Raw genomic sequence first — 22,312 nt, 5'->3', positions numbered from 1 at the left:
TGTAGAGGGCGTAAAGATCATAAACTACCCCCGCCCCCTTTCCTTGTAACTGTATGCTGTCCTCTTAATGCAGAAGAAGAAGAAGAGATTGGATTTATACCCCGCCCTTCACTTCGAGTCTCAGAGTGGCTTACAAACTCCTTTCCCTTCCCCTCCCCACAACAGACACCCTGTGAGGTGGGTGGGGCTGAGAGAGCTCTGACACAAACTGCTCTTTCAGGAACAGCTGTGCCAGAGCTTGTGACTGACCCAAGGTCACATCAGCAGGTGCAAGTGGAGGAGTGGGGAATCAAACCCGGTTCTCCCAGATTAGAGTCCGCACACTTAACCACTACACCAAACTGAAATGATACATGTGCTGCACACAGGAGGAGGAAGGTCACTCAGTTTGGGACCACGTCATGTCCCCTTGCTATGACCGACCTCGGAACCTGTGAACACAACCAGAGACTGATTATGTCCTCAGTCCTGCTAGGCCAGCTGCCTCAACCAGTGGCCCTGTCGTTCAGGAAATGTAAAATGCTTTATCATGGCGGAATCCATAGTAATAAAAATGTGGCGCTCCCTATCTTCCCAAGATATACATATATTAGGAAAGTCTTACACACAGTGGACAAACTTCTGTGCCCAAATCCATGCTCTAAGAGTTGCAACTGTTCAAAAATTATTTCCCACAGAGGAAAAGAAAAGGTTACTGGCTATTTTAAACATACATAATGCAAACTCTGCTGTCTGGACAGAAATGTACATTACATACAAATTTTAATTGTACAACACAACCACACCCTGTGGTCATTAGCCGCGGAACAGTTGCATGGCTGAACTGAGAGGTCTTTGCAGCAGCGTTCGGCTTAACTATGTGTTGCAAATCATCTTAAATATTATTTACAGTCTTTTCAGAAGTGATATGAACAGATTTCTGACTTAGTGGAAGTGAAGCGATTAAAAAGAGAGACCCAATAAAACCCTCAAAGCAGTTCAAGATGAGAGAAAAAAATAGTGACGTCTTTTGGCAGCATAGGAGGCCTCCAAAGTGAGCCGGGGGTCACCTTCAAGCCTTTCCAGAGAGAAAGAGATTCCGTTTTGTACCACCCGCAATTACGCATGGAAGTCACCACGCTTCCTGGTTGGCGATGGGTGGGGACTGGGGGCCCTGGGGCTCAGGCTTCTCAGCGGTGGACTTTTTGTTACTGCAGCAGGGTTTGAAGAGGTGAGTGTCTATGAGGACTTCTCCAAAGCGGCCTTTGTAAATGATTCCGCAGCACACTTTCTGCCTTCAAAAGAAAACAAAAGCGCATTAGGTAGGACCGCCTGGGCACACAGAATCGCACAGGTCGTAACATTACAGCCGTGTGAAGTGAGGACTCAAGCGGACAGCAGATGGCTGAGCGTGGGATCAGAAGGGATTTCAGGTGGAGCTTCTGACTTGTGCAGCACTCAGTTCTGGCCGAAGAAGGGGCAACCCGCAAGGAATCCTCCTGAAGGTATGCTACGGCGGGTCAGCTGACCTCGACAGACGTTTCCCAGAGCAAAGCAAATAGGAGATCCTGTTCCTCTTCTGCTCTTGGTGTGCAGCATTGTCATCTTATCCTACCGCCCACCCTGACACGAGGCAGCAGCCCCATAGCTAGACGATTTTCGGTGGGGGGCATGACACCACTTCTGACATCACCAATAAAATAAAATAAAAACAGCGCGCTCCTCTAGCCCTCCCTGGCTGCCTGGGGGGGGAGGGGAGGGGGACGAGAGGTGCCACTGGAAGAACAGAGAGGCTCCCCTCATTCTTCCAGCTCTTCACTGAACTGCGCGATCTCCCCGAGGTGCAGCTGCTCCCCTCAAATCAAATCAAAATGCTTGTCTATCTGCTGACTGGCAGCCCTAACGGAGCCAGGCGGGCAAGCATGTTTTAGAGACACCGGCTGGGTCGCAGCGGCAAAGCTTCACCTGTTGCTCTGCAGAAGGTGCCTGAGCAGCTTTGGGGGAGACCAGCCCCCTCCCCCCCGTGTCAAACCAGTAGAGCCAGTCCCAAGGGTGCCAAGAGGGAGTGCTGTAGGCCCAGTTGAGGAAGGCGGCAGACTACAGTTCCCGTGGAGTTGGTGGGGCACACAGGCACAGTGGCAAGTGGTACCTTTTGGGGAGGGGTGGTGTCAGCCACTGGTGGCTGTGGGCAGCAGCAGTGCTTGTGAGCTCCCCATTCAGGCTCAGCTGCAGCAGCTGAACCACCTCACCTGCCTCTGTGCTTGGTGTGGTCACCCTGTCCCCGCAGGATACTGACTGCAAAATACCCATTTTCTCTTAAGCTTCCCAGAAGGAAAACTCAATTTCGAGATGCTTCAATCATTTCCACACAGGTCACACCCTGAGCATTCAGTTACAAAACAACATCATATCTGTAGTTAAAACTTATGTTGACAGTTCTTTTAATGGTATCTTTTTGCCCGGTGTAGTTAGGGTGAGCTAGCTCACAGTCTTTTAGCCTCCGGCTCACAGGATTTGGCTCGGCTCAGGAAGGACGGCTCCAGAGCAAACTAATTTATGCAGTAGCCAAACTGCTTGCTCACAACTTTAATGCCAGTAGCTCACAAAGTAGAAATTTTGCTCACAAGACTCCACAGCTTAGAGAGAGTACTGTTGGGGGCCACAGAAAATTCGGAAGGGGGCATCGCCCCACCTTCCCTATGCTAGGTAAGGCCCTGCAAGACAAGCCTGACTGGTCAAGAAGTTATGCTACAGTGACATTTGATGGAGGCAAATAGCATATTTGTTCATGCCAACCAGGGGTTTACAAGGAGGTGGTGGGCATGCCAAAAAGGACATTTTCATGTTGGCACACCACAGAAAACGAATGCTGGAAATACTGACTGCAAAATACCCATTTTCTCTTCAGCTTCCCAGAAGGAAAACTCAGTTTTGAGATGCTTCAATCATTTCCACACAGGTCGCGCCCTGAGATTAGTTACAAAACAACATCGTATCTGTAGTTAAAACTTATGTTGACAGTTCTTTTAATGGTATCTTTTTGCCCGGTGTATTTGAACATACCCAACTTGGTGCTTTCCTTGGCTGATGTGTGCAGATGTGTAACCAGAAAAACCTGCCAGACAAATCTCCCCCCCCCACCCCGGAAATCGGTGCAATGGGCAGCTAAACCCTGGAACCAGGTATCCTACTCAGCTTCAGAGGACGGATGCGACCCACAAAACTTCTCAGGGGCACTGCTGTCACCTGTCCTCTCCCCTGGTGCATGCAAAGTAAGCCCAGCCAGCTTAGAGGGAGCATTGGTGGGGGCCACTGAAAATTCAGAAGGGGGCATCGCCCCATCTTCCCTACGCTAGGTATGGCCCTGCAAGACAGGCCTGACTGGTCAAGAAGTTATGCTATCGCGACATTTGATGGAGGCAAACAGCATATTTGTTCATGCCAACCAGGGGTTTACAAGGAGGTGGTGGGCATGCCAAAAAGGACATTTTCATGTTGGCACACCACAGAAAACGAATGCTGGAAATACTGACTGCAAAATACCCATTTTCTCTTCAGCTTCCCAGAAGGAAAACTCAGTTTTGAGATGCTTCAATCATTTCCACACAGGTCGCGCCCTGAGATTAGTTACAAAACAACATCGTTAACCACTACACCGAACTGGCTCTCAGGGTGTTTCAGTTCCAACTGCAATGCGACACCACACTAGAACCACCACAGCTAGCTGGAACCTGGGTCCGTATGCCACTAGCTGGGGGCTGCTCAGAACTGCTGCAAGCATTCCCACCAGAAATAGCAGAATTGCTGACTGTTACACAGCAGATGGGCCATGCGGAGGGCGATTTGTGTGCTCACAGCAGCATCCTGGAAAGCTGCACAGTCCTCCGTGCAAATTCTGTGCTTTCTGACATGACCAATGGCGGGTTCCTGGACTTCCAGCACTCAGCTCAGGTATGCATCAGGACAGGTACCCTTCCTGGGCTACACAGGCATTTTAGCTGACTCCAAGTCCAGTGCAGGTAGCTTATCTTGAAGCCAGACTTAATGCACGTCAGTATGACTGCTGGCTATTGCCACGGCATCTACCATCAATCCAAGATGTATTTATACTAGGGTGGAAACAGCCCCAGCAATATGGCTTTGTTTTTCGAGAGAACATGAAGCCCTGTGACCCAATTCATGCTCAGCATGCGATCCAGTTATTTCATCTATTGACATCCTTAAATGCCACGCTGAGTCATCCGCTGCCTGCAGCTTGGCTCTCTAATTGCAGAGAGAACGGAAGCAAGGGAGCCTTGTAATTAAGAAGACGCTCTACAGCCCTTCTAAGTGTGTTTGTTTCTAACCCCCATCTAGCATTCCACTGCCTCCATCTACTTTGTCTATATCTAGGATTGCAACCTGCTTCTGAAGAAGGCCCTGCTTTTTGGTTTTGGAAAAACTCACAATTTTATGACTGCACAGCACTGCCCAAGCTCAGTAAGAGCTTGGAAGCGAAGCAGGATCGGCCCTGGTTAGTACTTGGATGGGAGAGCACCGAGGAAGCTGAGGGCTGCTACGCAGAGGCAGGCAAGGGCAGACCACCTCTGAACGTCTCTTGCCCCGAGAACCCCACGAGGGCACGTTATTATAATGACACGACTCGATGGCACGTTATTATAATGGCACATTATTATTATTATATTTATTATCACGGCCCAAGTTCACTGCTGGCATTCTACTAATAATGAATTAGCAATACTAATAATCAGACGATGCACAGGGATTTTAAAAGATTGCCTTTACCTTTTCCAGTAGGTGAGATCTAAGAAGGAGAAGACAGGTGTGCGGCTAGAGCCCGGAGGCATCTCAGCATCTGAGCCGTCATCTGACTGGTTGCTGTAGCAGGGCGACTGGGCCGGAGAGGCGCTTGAGGTGCTGCTGTGGGCATCAGAGTCTAGAAGAGTATAGTGGGTTAGACAAGCAGTGACCCTGGGTCTCCTCCCCATCCGACCTCCTAATGCCCGAGTCTCACAGAAGTATGCTCTGGAAAAAAAGCCCTGACTTCCTACCGAATCACTAACTTTCTAAGAGATTCCAGAGTGGGGCAGGCCGCCTCCGATGGAGCAGGGCCTCCACCTGGTTTTGGAGCTTGGATAAGGCCACAGGCCCCCCCCCCGACTAAGGTTTGAGGAAGGAGGGAGGAAGGATAGCACGAAAGACAGAAGCACCAGAGATCTGAGTAGAAAAGAAGCAAAGTGGAGTGGAGATGGCTCAGTAGAGCAGGCTCACAATGTCCTATCTGCTTGCCAGTCAGGGCCAAACTGGGAATCAGAAAATAAGCCCCTCCAAGTGAAGTTGGGGGGAGAAAGCTCAGGGTCCTGCCAACAGCCTGGAGGAGGGGCTGCTTCTTCCTGTTTCTGGCTCTGAGGGTAGTTGAGGAAAATACAGGGAAAGCTTCAACAGCATGCTGAAGCCACAAAGCGAGCCCTCTCATAGCTACCAATGGGGCGTCAAGGCCCGACACAACTCCCAGTTTTACCTCACAGTTCTTAAGTGTCTGTTCCTCTGCCCTGACACCTTGAACCTACACATATTAGATAAAACCTGTAACTTATCTAATGCTACTAGTATCTGGTTTTTCCTTCAAGGAACTCAGGGTGACGTTAATAGGACTATCCCATTTCTGTCCTCACAACAAGGGGAGTGTGAAGTTCGTGGGGATATTGTTGCATGTGCACGATGACCAAGCAAACAGCAGCTGTGTGTCTTTGAGGTGCTTATAATAAACTATAACAAATGTTTTTTAAAAAACCTACTTCAAGGCTACAAGCTTGGCTAGACTTTGTTTGGCTGGATTTGTGCTGATTAGATGACATTTAAACAAACTGTGCTAACAGCTTAAGCTAGTGGAACTGTGCCAGCGGCATTATAATTTAGAGTCCTCCAGCCAGACTACAAACAGAAAATAATGCAAGACACAAGTGCAGCAATTAAAATATATGCTGTAGGAATTACCAGACAGCCTGATTTAAGAAAGTCCTTGTAGCTAAATTTAAAGTCAGCGTTAGCAAGAGACAGGCGGTGCACGCCTGACTTCCAAGAGGTTCGACTATCATCTTCTCTCAGGGACTTCTCTTCTGCAAGTTGTAGCTACTCAGGATTTGGTGCCTCTACATCACGTACAGGTAACCACTGGTAAATGGCCAGATTTGTTGGGTGCAGAAATCAACCTACTGTGTCGTTTCAACTCCTTCTGCAGTTTGTTGATTTGGCTGCTCTTCATTCTGGTCCCAGAGAGTGTTTTCATCTTCTTTGGCTTCAGTGTCGTTTTAAGACTCGGTCCAGCTCTTATATCCACCACCTGAAAGATAGTCCCAGAAACATCATCATTCCATCTGGCACCAGTTTCTGCACTGTGCTTATAGAGATGCAACCAGCAGACCAACCTCCCTGCTGGGGTCCACCTGGCCCCAGGTTAAGACCTCCCTCTTTGCGGAGGCCTTTAAAGGCCTCCCTGGTTATGCAGAGGTCCGAGATGATTAGCCAGGTGTCTGTCTTTCACTTTGGGTCAAATCTTTTTCGGCCAGGTCTGTTGCTTTCTAATGTGTTTTTTTATGTTATTTTAAATAAATTGTTGATGTTTGATGATTTTATTTATTGTATCCTATTGTTTTATATTTGTTGTAAACTGTCCAGAGAGCTCCAGCTACAAGTGGTATATAAATGGAAATAATAACAATCTGTTTTGCTACTGTTTATGCTTTCCTCTGGTGCAGAGTCTTGGCCTAATGCCAGAGCCCCTCGGCACCAAGGGAAGGATCCTTGCTCCAAAAGGTGTTCTTAAATGAATTAAGCCACAAGATCCAACACTGTCATCTAACCCTACTGGCAAACGAGGCTTAGTTCAAAGGTCCCCCAGTTTAAACTGGAAACACTCTGTATCGGGAAAGCAGTCCTACTGATTTGTACTTAAATACCAGGGCCACAAGCACTCTGCACTACAAAAAAAAACAAACCTTGAACACTCCCAAGGTTTTGCATCAAGGTCATCCAAACTTTGTTCACAGAAAAACTCAATTCAGCAACCTGTATTAAACAATTACACATTTTCAGGCTATTATTTGCATAATTTATTCTACCACATTTTTATCCCTGCCCATCTCCAAAGCGCTTGGGCCAGCATCTGTAGTTCTTTCCTTGTTCCATTTTACCTTCACAATCCTGTGAGGCAGGTTAATAGAAGGACTGGAAGAAGAGAGAAGACAGACAACATATACTGTAATTTTTTTTTCAAAAAAAAGAAAAGAAAAAAAAGAAGGAATTGTGTATACTTTATTATAGACAGAATTCAGTTCTTCTTAGGGCACTTTCCACACTCACTGAATAACATACTTTCAATGCACTTTGGATTTTACTGTGTGAACTGACAAATTCTGCTTGCAAATGATCATTAAAGTGTACTTAAAGTGCCTTATTAAAAAAAAGAAAAGAAAACCTTTGCCCTGACCTGGATAGCCCAGGCAAGCCCAATCTCATCAGATCTCGGAAGCTAAGCAAGGCCGACACTGGCAAGTAATTGGAAGGGAGACCTCCAAGGAATGCCAGAGGCAGACAATCATAAGCCACCTCGCTGAAACGTCCAAGCCCTACTAGGGGTCGCCAGAAGTCAACCACAACTTCCAGGCATACATACACAAAAAATACTCACAAAAAAGAAAAAAAAGCGCCTTGTCAGCATGTGTGAAAGTTCAGGATTTTTATATCTACTTTTAGAGTTTTGATATTCTGTGCTGATGATGCTTTTTAAATTTTATGCTAGTATAGGTTGCTTAATTATGGCTTTACTGTTTTCCTTTTGCCTCAGGCAGCATAAAAATGGTAACGGTTCTGTTAACATCCAGACTGACTAAAAGTTCTGATGAATACAGAAGCTGGCACACTGTTTCGTGTCATTTTGGTTGGCTCTAGTAAAAGATACTGTGTCCTCATGTAGGGTTAAGGAGGGATTCCCTGTAGGGCAAGTGTTGTAGCCTCCTCCCCCTTGAATGTTTGCTGCCTGCCAGTCAGGTTTTCGAAGCGGCCTTGACTCCTCATAGTTGGTGAGGAAGGTGGCATAGAAATATTTTAACAAGCCCACCAGTTCCTATCCTGATATCCTGAAAGAATCCCGGCGACTCCAGCCTGGTGAGGGTGGCTGAGGATCCCGTTCGAGATCACTTACCCATCTCATTCCCAGAACTACAGTTCCCAGGGTGCCCTGGGGAAAGAGAAGGATGACGAAACTCTAAGAATGGGATACCAATATGCACTAGACCAGTGATTACCAGCCTTTTCGGTACGGTGACCCATCCAGGGTCGGCCCAAAGTTTTGGGGTGCCTTAGAACGAGGGACTGTCAACTCACATGATTCCAGTTCTTTTTTGATCCTGCCGGCAGCTTTTTCCACCTCTTCACCAGCAGGACACAGGCATTGCATATATCTCCTGAGCGAGCCTCGTGCAGACTGTGAAGAAAAACGCCCTGGTTCAGTAGTTTGGCCTCCGCTAGAGACAGGCACAAATGCAGGAGATGACTTTTGATTTGGTCTTTTTTAAAAAGAGGCTTCACCTGATCATCGAATTTAAGAATAAGCGGAAAGCCTTTTATAATTACTACAGACAAACTACATAGATTAGATAAAGTTGTTAGAGGAGTTAAAGAAATTTATACTGATTAATACTCAAAATCGTATAACCATATTCTTGTCGTTATATTCATTAACCTGTGATAGCTACATATTTGCTAGTTATTATACAATCGTATAAACCTTGTATAAACATTAGAAAAATGTTTTTCTTTATTCTTTTCCTATCTTATATTCCTTGCCTATATGCTTTTTCACCTAGCCCTACAGACAGGAAATAATGGAAATATATATGGAAATATATTATGTTGAAGTATTGATTATATTACCATATTTTGACATGTCATGTTATTTTCTCATGTTTCATATTCTTATATTGTGCAATGTTCTTAAAATGTGTTCAACAAATGATGTTTTATGCGTCTCACTTTCCCTTTTGTCCCTTTAAATGCTAAATATATATATTTTTAAAAGGCTTCACATGTGGCCGGGGAAGCACATTCTACCCATACAGAAGCACAAGCTGTTGGTCAGGCAGCCTGTGGGCACTCGTGTGACATCACTGGTTGAGATCTCATGAAGCGGAAGCCTTTTAGGAAGGCGGGTGCTATGATCAGCTGAACGGTGTGCTTAAGAAGCTTATCAAGCCAAGGCAGAACAGTTCTCTCCCCCCCCCCTTCGATAAAGGCAATATAACAGCTGGCCCTGCAGAAAACTCTTACCCAAAACAGTTCTGGAAGTCCTTCTCGTAGCGCTTGCTGTCGGTGAAGCGGGAACTGGAAGACTTAGCTCTACAAATACAGCAACCCTCTAAGCTCCGGTACATCTTTGGCTTGTGGAATCCAAACATCTTCTGCTTCCTCCTCTGTTACCCTGTAGAGGTCAAACAAACAAAGAGTGAACTTAAAACAAACAGGAAGGACACACTGGAAGGCAGGCAAGAAGCACCCTCCACCACCCTGCGTGCACCTCTGGAAGTACATCAGTTTACAAAGACGCTTGGAAGGACGAGGATAGATTGTCCTTCTCACAATTCTACTCCATCCTCCATGAGGGCAGGGGTCTCAAATGCAGCTCTGCCGATCCCCAGCAGTAGTTTTTTCTTCCCAAGGCAGGAGGCATCATAGCAAATTCAATCCGACAGGCCGCAAGGTGACCCCAAGCTGCCATACTTCACATAAAACGGCTGCCTCACAACTTCAGATCAGATCCGTCACCTCAACTTAATGCAACAGGACATATCCCGCACAAAGGGGGGAATCCGTGGGTTGGATCCAAAGAACCACGAGCAGAAGTCACCAGTTCTTTCCCACACATGGCTAGGAGAATGCGTGTTCAAGACTCCAGGCAGCACTATAATGGCTAGATCCCACAGCAGTTCTTGTGCTACGGCCTGTGCAAGAGACTGCACACAAGTAGAACTTCTTTGGATTGATGTCCATTTGCCGTGCGCACTGCTCCAGCTGGAGGTGTAGCCCCAGTCTGTCTCATAAATGACACCTTTGCAGTGAATGTTAAATGACACCTTTGCATCCAACTCGACATACTGAAACAGCACATTTCTGTGCTATAATTTACCATGCAGCAAAAACACGCAGTGAGAAAAATGGAACAGCATTAAGCCAAACCATGGAGTCCTCCCCAGCGCTCGCCTTTAAATCTCAACCAACCTCAATCTCAAAACCTGCTAGCAGTGATCGTTAATGGTGGGAGGCAGAAGCTCCACCCTCCCAGTTTGACCACAGGTCCCCCCCCCACCCAAACAACATTCCTCTTCATGTGAAATACCATCACAAAAAAGCCGCTTCTATGGACAGAGCTTTCTTACAACAAGGATTCAGCTGTTTGCAAGGGGACAAGTTCATCACCAGCCAGTCATTTAACAAATACCATCTGAACGAGCTGCCCATGTCCGTCCTTGTTTCCATGCTACATTCCCCTTAACTGAAAAGGTGCAGGAATCAATCCTTGTGCCTCAAGAATGCAAAGAATGCACCCTACCACCGAGCTGAGTCTTGTCCCACGTTTAGGACCAGGTCACAGGGGCAGGGGTGGGGGGTCAGACCTGTAGCACTGAGGAAGGGGCAGTGTCCAGGACAAAGTCAGCAAGATGCTTGAGCTGTTTGGCTTGGGGTTTTTTTTTGTTCCCCCTCCTCCTGTGAACCAACGAAAGCTTTCGCCTGGTTTCTGCGACTGATTTTTCATCTATCTGGGAGTAAGTCTGAAGTTATCAGCAGTACTGAAACCTACAAGAGGGTGGCCCACAACCCACCAACCGGGCAATCTCAACCGAAGACTTCAGAAGAAACCTACAAGAGGGTGGCCCACAACCCAACCGGGCAATCTCAAGCGAAGACTTCAGAAGAGCTACGATTTCTCTCTCTCTCTCACACACACACACACACACACACACACACTAAATAACACACTTTCAATCCACTTTGCAACTGCTTTTACTGTGTGAAATGGCAAAATCCACTTGCAAACTGTCACCAAAGTGGATTGAAACTGCATTGTTTATTAGCAAGTGTGGAAAGTGTCCATAGAGTTTGCTGGCCTATGCTGCTTGTGCCCCACTTGACCATGCAGAAGTCACTAACAGCAGCAGCACAGGAGTCTTGGAAACAGGATGCATCCCACTGCAGACTCACCTGTCACTCTTATCGTCCCTCTCTTATTTCAGACTATTCCCCCATTCTTGTTTGTTTATATATACATATACTCTAGGGTTGCGGTGCTCATCTCCGTTTCAAAGCCGAAGAGCCAGCGCTGTCCGAAGACGTTTCCGTGGTCATGTGGCCGGCATGACTCAACACCAAGGCGCACGGAACGCTGTTACCTTCCCACCGAAGTGGTACCTATTTATCTACTTGCAATTTCTTGCTTTTGAACTGCTAGGTTGGCAGAACTTGTAACTGACCCAAGGTCACGCCAGCAGCTGCATGTGGAGGAGTGTGGACTCAAACACAGTTCTCCCAGATTAGAGTCCACACTCCTAGCCACTACACCAAATTGATGGAGATTAAAAACGCAAACAAGATCAAACTATACAACTGGCTTTCCGACAACATGATTGCCAAGCAGCTGTGTGAATTGTTACCAAGAATTCATACAGGACCTAATGTATATCACACTTACCAGGGCTGCCTATGCAAAAATAAATAAATAAATCCCTGCCTCCTATAACTTTACAAACTAAGATAAGTTTCTGCTGTTGAGAGCAGAAGTTACTAACTAAACTACAGCCATAGGAAAAGAAGCCAAGCCATTAAAACAGTTGGAGACACACCTGTGGGGGCCCCTCTTCTTACCATTGCAACCAGAAGTGATGCTGTCACAAGTGCTGGTGACGCTCTAGCATTCAGCTGAAATTCTATGGTTTACCATAAAGTTTTTGCTGAAAGCTAGAGTGTCGCTGGCAATCTCCCCCCATTTCTCTCCCACCGCCCGGTTGAGTGCCAGTGGGAATGGCCAGTATGCGGGCAGCAGATCTCCCGCCAAAGTGTAATGCACACATAAAGCAGCCTAAAATGATACAGATAAAACAGTCCACAGGCCAGAAGCAGACTATAAAATAGCAGAGAGCGCGAGAGAGCACTTCATTAGAAGCATGTTAGAACAAGAATGTTTTAGCACCTAAAGGAAAAGACATGCCCTCCGTTGTGATGATTATCTGGTACCTAAAGAAAAGTAAGGTAGGTGTTATGTGAACATCACAAGGGAAGGACATTCCAAAAGCAAGGTGCCACCACGAAAAAGGCCGTCTCTAAAAGGCAAATGCAATTTTGGGCTGTATCAACAGAAGTATAGTATCCAGATCACACAAAGCGGTGGCATCACTTTCGTCTGCTCTGGTTAGACCGCACCTAGAGTATTGCATTCAGTTTTGGGCACCACCATTTAAGGATATAGACAAGCTGGAACGTGTCCAGAGAATGGCAACAAAGATGGCGAGGGGCCAGGAAATCAAGTCCTATGAGGAAAGGTTGAAGGAGCTGGGTATGTTTGGCCTGGAGAGGAGATGACTGAGAAGTGATATGAGAACCATCTTCAAGTACTTGAAAGGCTGTCATGTAGAGGATGGTGTGGAGTTGTTTCCTGTTGCCCCAGAAGGTCAGACCAGAACCAACGGGTTGAAATTAAGTCAAGAGTTTTCAGCTAAACATCAGGAGGAACTTCCTGACAGTCAGAGCGGTTTCCTCAGTGGAACAGGCTCCCTCGGGAGGTGGTGGGCTCTCCTCCTTTGGAGGTTTTCAGGCAGAGACTAGATGGCCATCTGAGAGCAATGCTGATTCTGTGAACTTACGTAGATCGTGAGAGGGAGGGCAGGCAGGACTGCATCTATGCTTAGTTCTCGTGGCCCTTTCTTACACGGCCAGAGAGATGCTGATCACCGCTTTGGGGTCAGGATACAGTGTTCCCTCTAAGCTGAGTCAGTGTGAGCCAGCTCACAGTTTTTTAGCCTCCAGCTTACACATTTTTGTCTCTGCTCAGGAAGGATGGCTCCAGAGTCCAGAGCAAACTAATTTATGCAGCAGCCAAATTGCTCGCTCACAACTTTAATGCCAGCAGCTCACAAAGTAGAATTTTTGCTCACAAGACTCCACAGCTTAGAGGGAACATTGGTCAGGAAGCAATTTTCTCCAGGTCAGCTTAGCCAGGGATCCTGGAGATTTTTGTTTTGTTTATGGTTTTTTGCCACCTTCTGGGCATGGGGCAGGGGTCACTGGGGTGTGGAGGGGGAGGTATTTGTGAATTTCCTGCATTGTGCAAGGGTTGGACTAGATGACCTGGTGGTCCCTTCCATCTCTATGATTCCATGGTCACCGTCCACCTCACCTCCGCAGGCAGGGACACAAAAAGCAGGGCTTCAGAAGTGGACCCTAACTGGTGGGCTGGACAATACGGGTACAAACGGTCTTTCAAACACTCTGGACACAAGCCATTTAGGGCCTTATAGTCAAGAACCAGCGCTTTGAATCATGTCTGCAAACAGGTGGGGTGCCAAGTGCAGATCTTTCACCACAGGTGTGATATGGTCCCTAAATCCTCAGCAACAGCCAGCAATTTGTTAGGACTTTGCTAGCCCCATGTGCATTCTGGGTGGAGGAAAAGAGAACATTGTCACCCATCTCTTTTAATGACAGGACTACCAAGGCCCAATGCAGATTCAAGATAATCTCTGCGCACTTACTAACTCATTTTGGTGCTACTCATTCCGTAGCCACTATGTCTTTAGTCCTGAGTGTTCCAAACAGCCCCCACCCCGGCCATTCCACCACATGCTCCGAAAGCATCCCAGCACAGGTTGCACGGATGCTACTCTAGAGACAGAGGGATCCAGATGGCAGCCACCTGGCATGCAAATACCTGTAACAGAGAGTTTATATAGACACTCGCACAAGTGTTAGGGATGCCTCGAATTATTCAGATCTATTTCAGCCCACACAGATAACAGCACACATGCAAATCCTTCCAAAACTAGATGCTTTTCTAATTCTAGATTCTGCTGTAAAGGCAATTAACTGCTCCAAATTGAGTATATGAAAAAGCCAGTGTTGCTTAGCATTCCTTGGGGATGGATGAAATTGGCACTGCTTTTCCAACACTGGGAGTACTTAGGAGACACGCCTTCCACTACCCCTAACAAGCCTGCACTGGTAAAAAACAAAAGAGGAGAAAGCAACCTTTCCGGTGTAGAGTAAGAATATTTCACTCTTGGAAACAAGAGATTGGCTTGGTCCCAGAAAGCTCCTGAACATTACAGCCCAAGCACCCATGAACATCAAAGCCAAACCGCAATAAAGATACATTAGGGTTCCTACAGCTGTATGTTTGTGAAGCACCTTTAAATATCCCAAAGGCACCTGATAGTCTTTCATTCATAAATAACCAAAAAGGAAGGCCATTTAGATACTGACAGAATGGCCACTACCCATGAAAGTGATATAGAGTTTAGATTTTAATGTGCTCTGAAGAGAAGAGCATCAAAAACTGGAATTGTAGCTGGATAAGTGGGGCGGGGCGGAGAACAATGGGTATGGAAACCATTTTATATGTGGACCCAAACAAGAGATTAGAAAGACAGATTTTGGTCCTAAATCATGATAAGTAGAAAACATCTGTTAAACAAAGGAATGATGTATGTTTGCTTGTAGAACTCGATCTAAGTGGTTTAAATTGTTAGATGACTCTCGGAGCTCTACTGTTTCCTGGATGTCATAACCAATACCTTGCCCCATCCCTACCTTACCCTTTCTTATGGAAATTAATAAAAATCTCAGATACCAAGAGTGTTGTGTATGTGTGTGTTAAGTGCTGTTGAAATCCATTCTGATTTAGAGCCACCTTATGAATTACTTATCTCCAAAGTGTCCTATCGTTATACCCTTCATAAAGTAAGGGCCATGACAGAAACAAGGATGCGTGAACAATTCAGAGGCCCTTTAATTAAAGCCAGGAATTGATCAGGGTGAATAAACAGCTGCACTGCTGAAACCTGTAAAAATCTGAACAGGCAGCCCAATTTCCCCCAGAACAATGAGATTTCTTGCCCATTTTTAAAAGCCAAACTCGCAGTCCAGAATTCCCACCAGATTGCACTGTGCCATGCACATCCTTGCGATCTGTGCATGTAGGGTGCAGCTGATTGCTCCCACCAGCTAAACACCAGGCAAGATCAAACAAAGCCTGAACTACGGGACATAAAAATGTGCAACTTGGGTAAGGGGCCAGGGCCTTTTCCGCCAACCGCCTTGGGCTCAGGAATTTGCCCCCTCCTCCCTTGATGCGACCTTTGCTGCCTTTAGGCCATAGCGAACAGCTTCCGTTCTACCGAGAATCCCTTAGAGGTGGGAGGCACGAGAGAGAAAAATATTGGATCGCTTGTTAACTTTTATTAGACTAATATTGAGCTAAGCAATTTACGCTCTGAAGTACGTCAAGCTTTCAGCACCCACGGTACAGACTAGAATAACCCCAGCAGGTCACCTGCCCAATACCTCTCCCTCATTTTTAGTTCCTTGCATACTATCCTCTCCAAGGAAGCCAGTGTGGTGTAACGGTCAGTGTGTCGGACCAGGATCTGGGAGAGCCAGGTTCGAATCCCCCCTCTGCCTTGGAAGCTTGCCTTGGGCCAGTCTCTCTGTCCCAGCCTAGCCTACCTCCCAGGCTGTTGTGGGGTAAAAATAAAGGAGGGGGAAACGATGTAAGCTACTCTGGGCCCCCACTGAGCAAAAAGGCGGGGTAGAAGTGGGTTCTAGATCAAATCAAACCCAAACTCTCCCTAGAAGCTAAAGTGACTAAATCGAGGTTTATTGGGCTTTGGGCACATTATGACAAGAATCACTAGAAAAGACAATAATGCTAGGAAAGGTGAGATGGACTGACTCAATCAAGGAAGCCACAGCTTTAAGTTGGAAGACCTGAGCACAGCTGTTAACAACAAGTCATTTTGGAGGCCTTTATTCATAGCGTCAGATAAGTTGGAAGTGACCCGATGGTATATACACACACACACACACACACAAACACACACACACACACACTACTAGCAATGAACTTGTATTTCTGGCCACTTCACTAATAGGTGTTATCTAATAAGAAATACACTATGCCAAAATCCTGATTTCATTACACACCAAGAGAGATGCGCCGCAATACTGAGATCTGACATCCTAGGAGTCACTGTTCACCCCTACGCAACACAATCAAGCATGACTGTAGCTCAAAGTATGATGAAATACACACTTATACCAACCAGCACGACTAAGAAAGAGAATCCAGGATGAGGTTAAGCAGATGAACACAGAACCTTCCCCTCCACACCCACCAATCCCATACTGTTTACTAGTATATAACAATATATACATTATTTCTGTTCTGCACAGATGTGTTCCAGGCTGACGCTGCAGCCCTAAGAGTCATCCCACTCTTAGGAATGGAACAAGGTTAGAGTCCAGTGGCACCTTTAAGACCGACAAAGTTTTATTCAAGGTGTGAGCTTTCATGTGCATGCGCACTTTTGTCAGACAATGAAATGGAATTACAGATCATTGCTGTTGTTTTCAGTCACACAGTCGAGTCTGACTCTTTGCGACCCCATGTACCACATCACTCAGATGGAATCTCCCAAGTGCATATACCCAAGCGGAGTTCCCAGGGCCTACTCCAGAGGTAATCAGGCAACCGACTAGAGAAGCACCAGGGCTTTTGTGATCACGGCTGCTCTCCACCACAGCTCATCGTAACATCCACCCACATTAAAAAGCACTTCCCCTAACAGCTAATCTCAGGATGGATTTTGGTGGAGGTGTGCAAAGCAGAATATGCATCAGAATGGACTGTACAGCTAACTAGTAAACAGCCCACTTCTCAGAATAAGCTTGGGCAAACAGACTGAATTTAGTAGGATTTAAAATTGTCAATTGGAAGTTTTATTTCCAGACAAAAATAAATATCATTTGTAATACTGGAATAAAGTCATGGGATGAATAGACAGTTGGCCAGTCGTCCACAGTCTGTTTGGAGCAAACCATCTACAAAACCTGATGGCTGGTGAGGTTCTTGAACAGAATAAAAGTAGGCCTTTACCTGATCCAGCAGATCACGAGGGCTTGTGTTTAAGAAACAACCAGACTATTCAAGCCAGCCTATCCTGGCTTTGAAGGGGCATCATAATACAAATTGGACCAAGATGGATCCTGCACATGGAAAGGTTGCCAGTTTCTCAATTCGTGTGTCCTGTTGCAAAGGTCACAGGATTATCTAGCTTCATTATAACCATGAAAACTCTCTGGGTGGTCACGGGCAAGCTGCTCCCTCTGAGCCTCTGACCCTCATCAATAAAATGGCAACAACAGTAGCCTCACTTCAAAAGGGTTGCGGCTGTGAAAATGAGTGCAATCTGCTGTGAAATGCATTGCACATTAAGAGCTCTATGGGAAATTATAGGAATAGCAAACAAAGGCACTGGCAATCGTATGATGCATTCAAAACCACCTTTATTTAACTAAATAAAAAGAGAATAAGAACTTATTATTTGTAAGATACTGAGCTATACTATATACTACATGGAGCTTTGCAGAATGACAGAAGCAAATAGATGCACACACATACATGCAGGTTCCTGCTTTAAGGAGTTTACAATCTAAATTTTTCAATAAATAGGAGCCCAAAGGGTGTGTGTGAAAGATCATAAGAGATTTATATAAGCCAGGAGAGTTAGGAGTACTTAGGGACAAGAGGCAAGATATGTTTAATCCCACTGTGCACGTGTTGACTTGGAATTGTGAGTCTGATGGGGTTTATTCCCAAAGAAATGCAACCCAATACCTACTTTTCAGACTGCAAATATGCATCGGAATGCACAGAACTTCAGTTGCGCTATTTATGTGCATGTGGGACCACTGTTAATCCTGGAAAGAAGCCCGAAGGGAGGTTTTTTAAAAATCCAATGTCCACTTCAGCCCAAGTGAACTGCACATTATTATCACCGAGGGAGAAAAGGTACATTCGGCGCTATGTCAAGAAGACCCTGGGCCATCTTTTGCCTTTGGCCATGTGCTTTAGGGAGAAGGAACAATAAAAACGCCCTGACCTGGACAACCCCGGCTAGCCCTCTTTCTTCAGAACTTGGAAGCCAAGCAGTGTTGACCCTGGCTGGTCCTTGGATGAGAGATCACCAAATAAGTCTAGGGTTGCTGTGCAGAGGCAGGCACTGGCAAACCACCTCTGAACATCTCTCACCTTGAAAACCCTACCGGGGTTGTCACAAGTCGGCTGCGACCTGATGGACCTCTCCGCAATGAGCAACAAAAACAGAACAGAAACATCTCAAGCTGTGGACACAGATTTCTGAGAAGAGGAGGAAGCAGGAAGTACCTGCAAATTAGAAGACCGGTGGCACCAGCGAGCACCAGCCAGCAGGGCCAGGAACAAAGACCACCCACCCGCGGCCACCTCAGCCAAAGACGACCTACTTTTCAACACAGGCCATAATGATCAGGTAGACATGGAGCTCGCCACTCTGGCAGAGGCAGGCAGCGAGCAGAGCACCATGCGCGAGGGATCATGCATGCTCAAAACACACTCCCACACAACCCAAACAGCAACATGACCGAACCCCAACCAAGTTTGCACTGCAGGAAAGACGCCTGTCCCCTTTTCCAGGGCCAGTCACCGCCACCATTTCTCCTCGAAAGAGAGCCCAGCCTTACTAGCCAGCTACAGGGAGGCATTAAAGCGAATCATATCGTTGTTCCAGGCAGGATCTGATACTCAAAGAGCCCGCGAGGCAGCGGAAGGGCAGGGAAGGAGACCAGCGCCGAATTGCTGCACTAAGCACATCACTCATGCATAACCAACGCGAATCGTTACACAGAGAGAGACAGGCGAATGAAAGCTTTTTCTCTTGGCGAACGCCAGGTTTCATCTCGGTTTTTTTATTGTTTTTAACCTAGTGGCGGGGGGGGGGGGGGGAAGGGGGCCGCTTCGGAAGTGCGGGTTGCGGTGGGCGGATGAGGACGACCCTCTCTCTTAATCCCCCGAGTGCTGGCGAGCGGCGGGCAGTAATCTCGGCAGATACAGCAGAGATCGGGGTCACCGCGATTGTCACGCAATCCCCGGACACACGGAGCGCCCCCCTCTCACCCGCACAGGGAAAAGTGACACACACCCCCCTAAGAAGAAGGGCGCGGTTTTCTAGGCTCCGTCGATCTTGGGAAGCCACAGGACTGTCTTCCCTTGTTTTGCATCGCAGCCTTCACCCCGCGGGTCAATGGGGAGGCAAGAGGGCGGCAAGGGGAAGGGATCGGCAAAGTTTTACTTTCCGAGCAAAAGGAACGAGCACCCTCCCCCCCGCTCGCGCGCCTCCACTCGCACCTCTGCGCGGTCGCAGCACTTCCTGCAAAAACACATCTCTCCCTCCCACCGCGGACATGTGCGCGCGATTCCCCCCCTCCCATGCTCGGGTTCCTCTTCGTTGCTTTGTCCTGACGTCATGCAAAGCTGGTACAAACACGCGGAGTGCAAAAGGCGCTTTAAAACGAGAGGGCAGGGGCGGGCAAACCCGTGTCACTAGCCGCCCCCAGCCACCGCCGATTAATGCCCGCTCGGTGGTCCGGCCAGAACCGCCGCGTGGGGTCCCGTCCAGCCAGCGGGGGCTGGGTGTGCTCGGTGGAACAATCCGCCTCCTCGGCTCTCCCCAGCGGAGGCGCTTCCTGCTTTCGGAGACACCTAGACACGCCTCCCCTCTCCCAGGCACGCAGCAGCGTGGTACCTTGCACGGAGCGGCCACTACCGCGGGCGCGCACTGAAAGTTTAACATCCTCCCCCCCGCCAGAAAGTCTTCCAGAAGCAGCTGCGGCGGAACTCCAGGGCGCCAGGCCCCTCCGCACTCCCATCCCCTGCGCCACCGGGGTGGAAAGAAGGTCCTTTTCAACACCCCCCGCCCGCCCCGCACTTGCAAAGCTCGGCAGCCACATGCTATATAAGCCCTTTGTTTTCGCTTCTGCTCTCTGCCTTTGCCGACGTGCGGCAAAATAAGGCTCGGCCGGACAGTTTTCTGCAGGACCCCCCCAAAGGAAGATAGTATTTACTGGGCACCGGATCGAGGAGGGGGGGGGGTTCTGATCACCTTGGAGGAAAACAAAACGCACACGGGGAGGGAGAGACTATGCAGCGAGGCTGGGTGGAAGTTGAGATCAAAGTCACAGACGGGGGAGCGTGTTGCTTCCTCTCTCGCTCTCTTCTGCTTTCGAAATAGCAACCACCCACCTTGTCTCGCCTATCCGCCCGAGAACGCGTTAATCCACGTTCGGGTGTTCGCAAATATATTCAAGAACTGCAAAACAGTAAAGCGAATGCTAAGACCTGAGCAGCGGGGAGCACGTGGTATGGTCGGAAACATTTATCCCCATTCCCAGGTCACTCCGTTTCGGCGGGGTTAAGACTGGAAACGCCTCTAAAAGACAAGAATATTTCAGACCGCCGTCCCAGTCCGTTGTCTTCAGCTCCTCTCCCGCTCCGCCCGCGGCGCAGATTGACACTGGCATGGCTGCCATTCCCGGAGTAACAACTTTCCTCACTCGCTCCATCCAATCTACAGGTGTATTGTTTGCACGGCGAAAACGCGAATCCTGGGAAACATTCCAAAATGGAACGTTCATGTCGCTCACGTTCTGGGGGCTCCGAGTCCGACCCCGACGGATTTGCAGCAACCCCCCTTCCCTCTCCCCCCCCCCTTCCCATTGTCACCAATCCCGCGTCCACGGCTAGTAGTAGTAACGGACAACAACTCTCGCCGCCACCAGGGCCAAAGGGAGCCGCTGCCATGCCGAATTTCCCTCCTCCGGAGTAAAAGACTACTCTGGAGTTGCAGAGACTCAGGGGGCTGCAGGTCTCCTTTCCCCTCCTCGCAGCCTGCAAAGATCTCTTCACGGAACAGCCAACTTTTCAAACTAGCCATTTCCCACTCCCGGAATGAAGCGCGTTCGAGAAGAAGGGCCCCGGTCTTCTCGACAACCACGGCACTGGTTTTTTTGTTTTTGTTTTTTAAACGACCGACAGGAGTAAACAGCTTTGAGCCTTAAAAGAAACCTCATCACGCAACTGTTTGCCTCCGACACACGCGTGAGCTCACTTTTGAAAAAGTCGATGTCACCGCATGCTCGACCTGCAACAATGCAAGCAGCATTGTAGAGCCTGCGGTTCCGCTTCCCGGTTTATTTTCTTACAGTCTGCGTCTCAAGTCTATTCATTTGCAAAGAGCAACACCTTACAAAGTGCCCCGTCGAAACAAGAGCACTTTCCTTACGGATGCAAGCCGTTCTCCTAAGACGAATACCTTGCTTAAAGAACAAACAAACACATGCTAAGTAAGAGAAAACAGGCAAGAAGAAAACTTGCCCAACTAGTGCTCCAGATTTCTGCCGGCTTTTGCCTCCCCCCCCCTTATCTCAAGATGAAACAACAACAAAATTAAAGCACTCACCTCCAACAAATAGCGTGGCTGTCCCTTAATGTGTGCTCCGCGATCTTCCTACCCCTCCCCGCCTTCCTCCGCGCACCCTCGTTGTCTAGCGCCTGTTGTCTAGATAGATGCAAGCAAGCCGCGGACTCATTGGCTTAACTTCCCTTCGCTGTGCGCATGCGCTGTTCCCACGGCTCCATTCTCCTCAATCGAGCTCTTTTGCATACGCGTAACATTGTCCTTTTAAGGGGAGAGAAGGGCCGAGCGAAACGGACGGGAGAGAAGCGGCCGGGGGAGGGCCCACTTGTTGTGACGCGACGGATGACTTCACACGCGCGCAGAACTCGGGCTCGGAAACAATGCGAGCGGCAGCAGGTGATGCGCTGGTTGGCAACGGCTAGTGATGCGCAAAGGCGGGCACCGCGCGTGGAATGGGGACCGTCCCCTGCAACGGCTTTTGGGACGCATCCAGCCTTTACTGTGCACGCAGAAAGCCCTACTGTTAGAGGGACAAGGTTTCTTTTAGTGGAAATCTGTCCCGTTCCCCCCCCCCCCTTTGAGTTGAACAACTTTGCCTGTTTTGTGCGCCTTTTTAAAAAGCAAGCAAACATGTCGTTTTAGCGGAACGTCGGGAAAGTGTTCGCCGTGAGAAGAGGAGAGGTGCTCAAGTTGCTTTCTGAGCCAGCGGCATCTGTTGCCGGGGATTCCGACCGGAAGCCCTCCCGCCATGACTGAGTGGCTCTCTTTCTGCCGGCCAT

At 48.0% G+C, this 22,312-nt stretch overlaps 1 protein-coding gene across 1 annotated transcript; it reads right to left on the bottom strand.

The window, feature by feature from the left end:
• Positions 1-500: 500 nt before the first annotated feature.
• Positions 501-21,638, bottom strand: FAM60A (family with sequence similarity 60 member A). Its single transcript, XM_015426780.1, has 6 exons — positions 21,576-21,638; positions 9,307-9,457; positions 8,365-8,464; positions 6,196-6,322; positions 4,765-4,915; positions 501-1,274 (listed from the first exon to the last, which is right to left on the bottom strand). The coding sequence occupies exons 2-6, from the start codon at positions 9,432-9,434 to the stop codon at positions 1,112-1,114; spliced, it is 669 nt and encodes a 222-aa protein (XP_015282266.1). The 5' UTR covers positions 9,435-9,457; positions 21,576-21,638; the 3' UTR covers positions 501-1,111.
• Positions 21,639-22,312: the final 674 nt, after the last annotated feature.

The sequence above is a fragment of the Gekko japonicus genome, unplaced genomic scaffold (assembly GCF_001447785.1).
Source record: "Gekko japonicus isolate JY-2015 unplaced genomic scaffold, Gekko_japonicus_V1.1 scaffold4868, whole genome shotgun sequence".
In the NCBI taxonomy this organism is placed as follows: Eukaryota; Metazoa; Chordata; class Lepidosauria; order Squamata; family Gekkonidae; genus Gekko; species Gekko japonicus.
This window is presented reverse-complemented; position numbering and strand designations above follow the sequence as displayed.

Coding starts and splice junctions, on each gene's coding strand:
- FAM60A (XM_015426780.1), bottom strand. CDS start 9,434: ATGTTTGGATTCCACAAGCCAAAGATGTACCGGAGCTTAGAGGGTTGC. Junction 8,465..9,306: donor GACTTCCAGAACTGTTTTGG/GTAAGAGTTTTC, acceptor TTTTCTTCACAG/TCTGCACGAGGCTCGCTCAG. Junction 4,916..6,195: donor GAAGGAGTTGAAACGACACA/GTAGGTTGATTT, acceptor ATACTCTTCTAG/ACTCTGATGCCCACAGCAGC.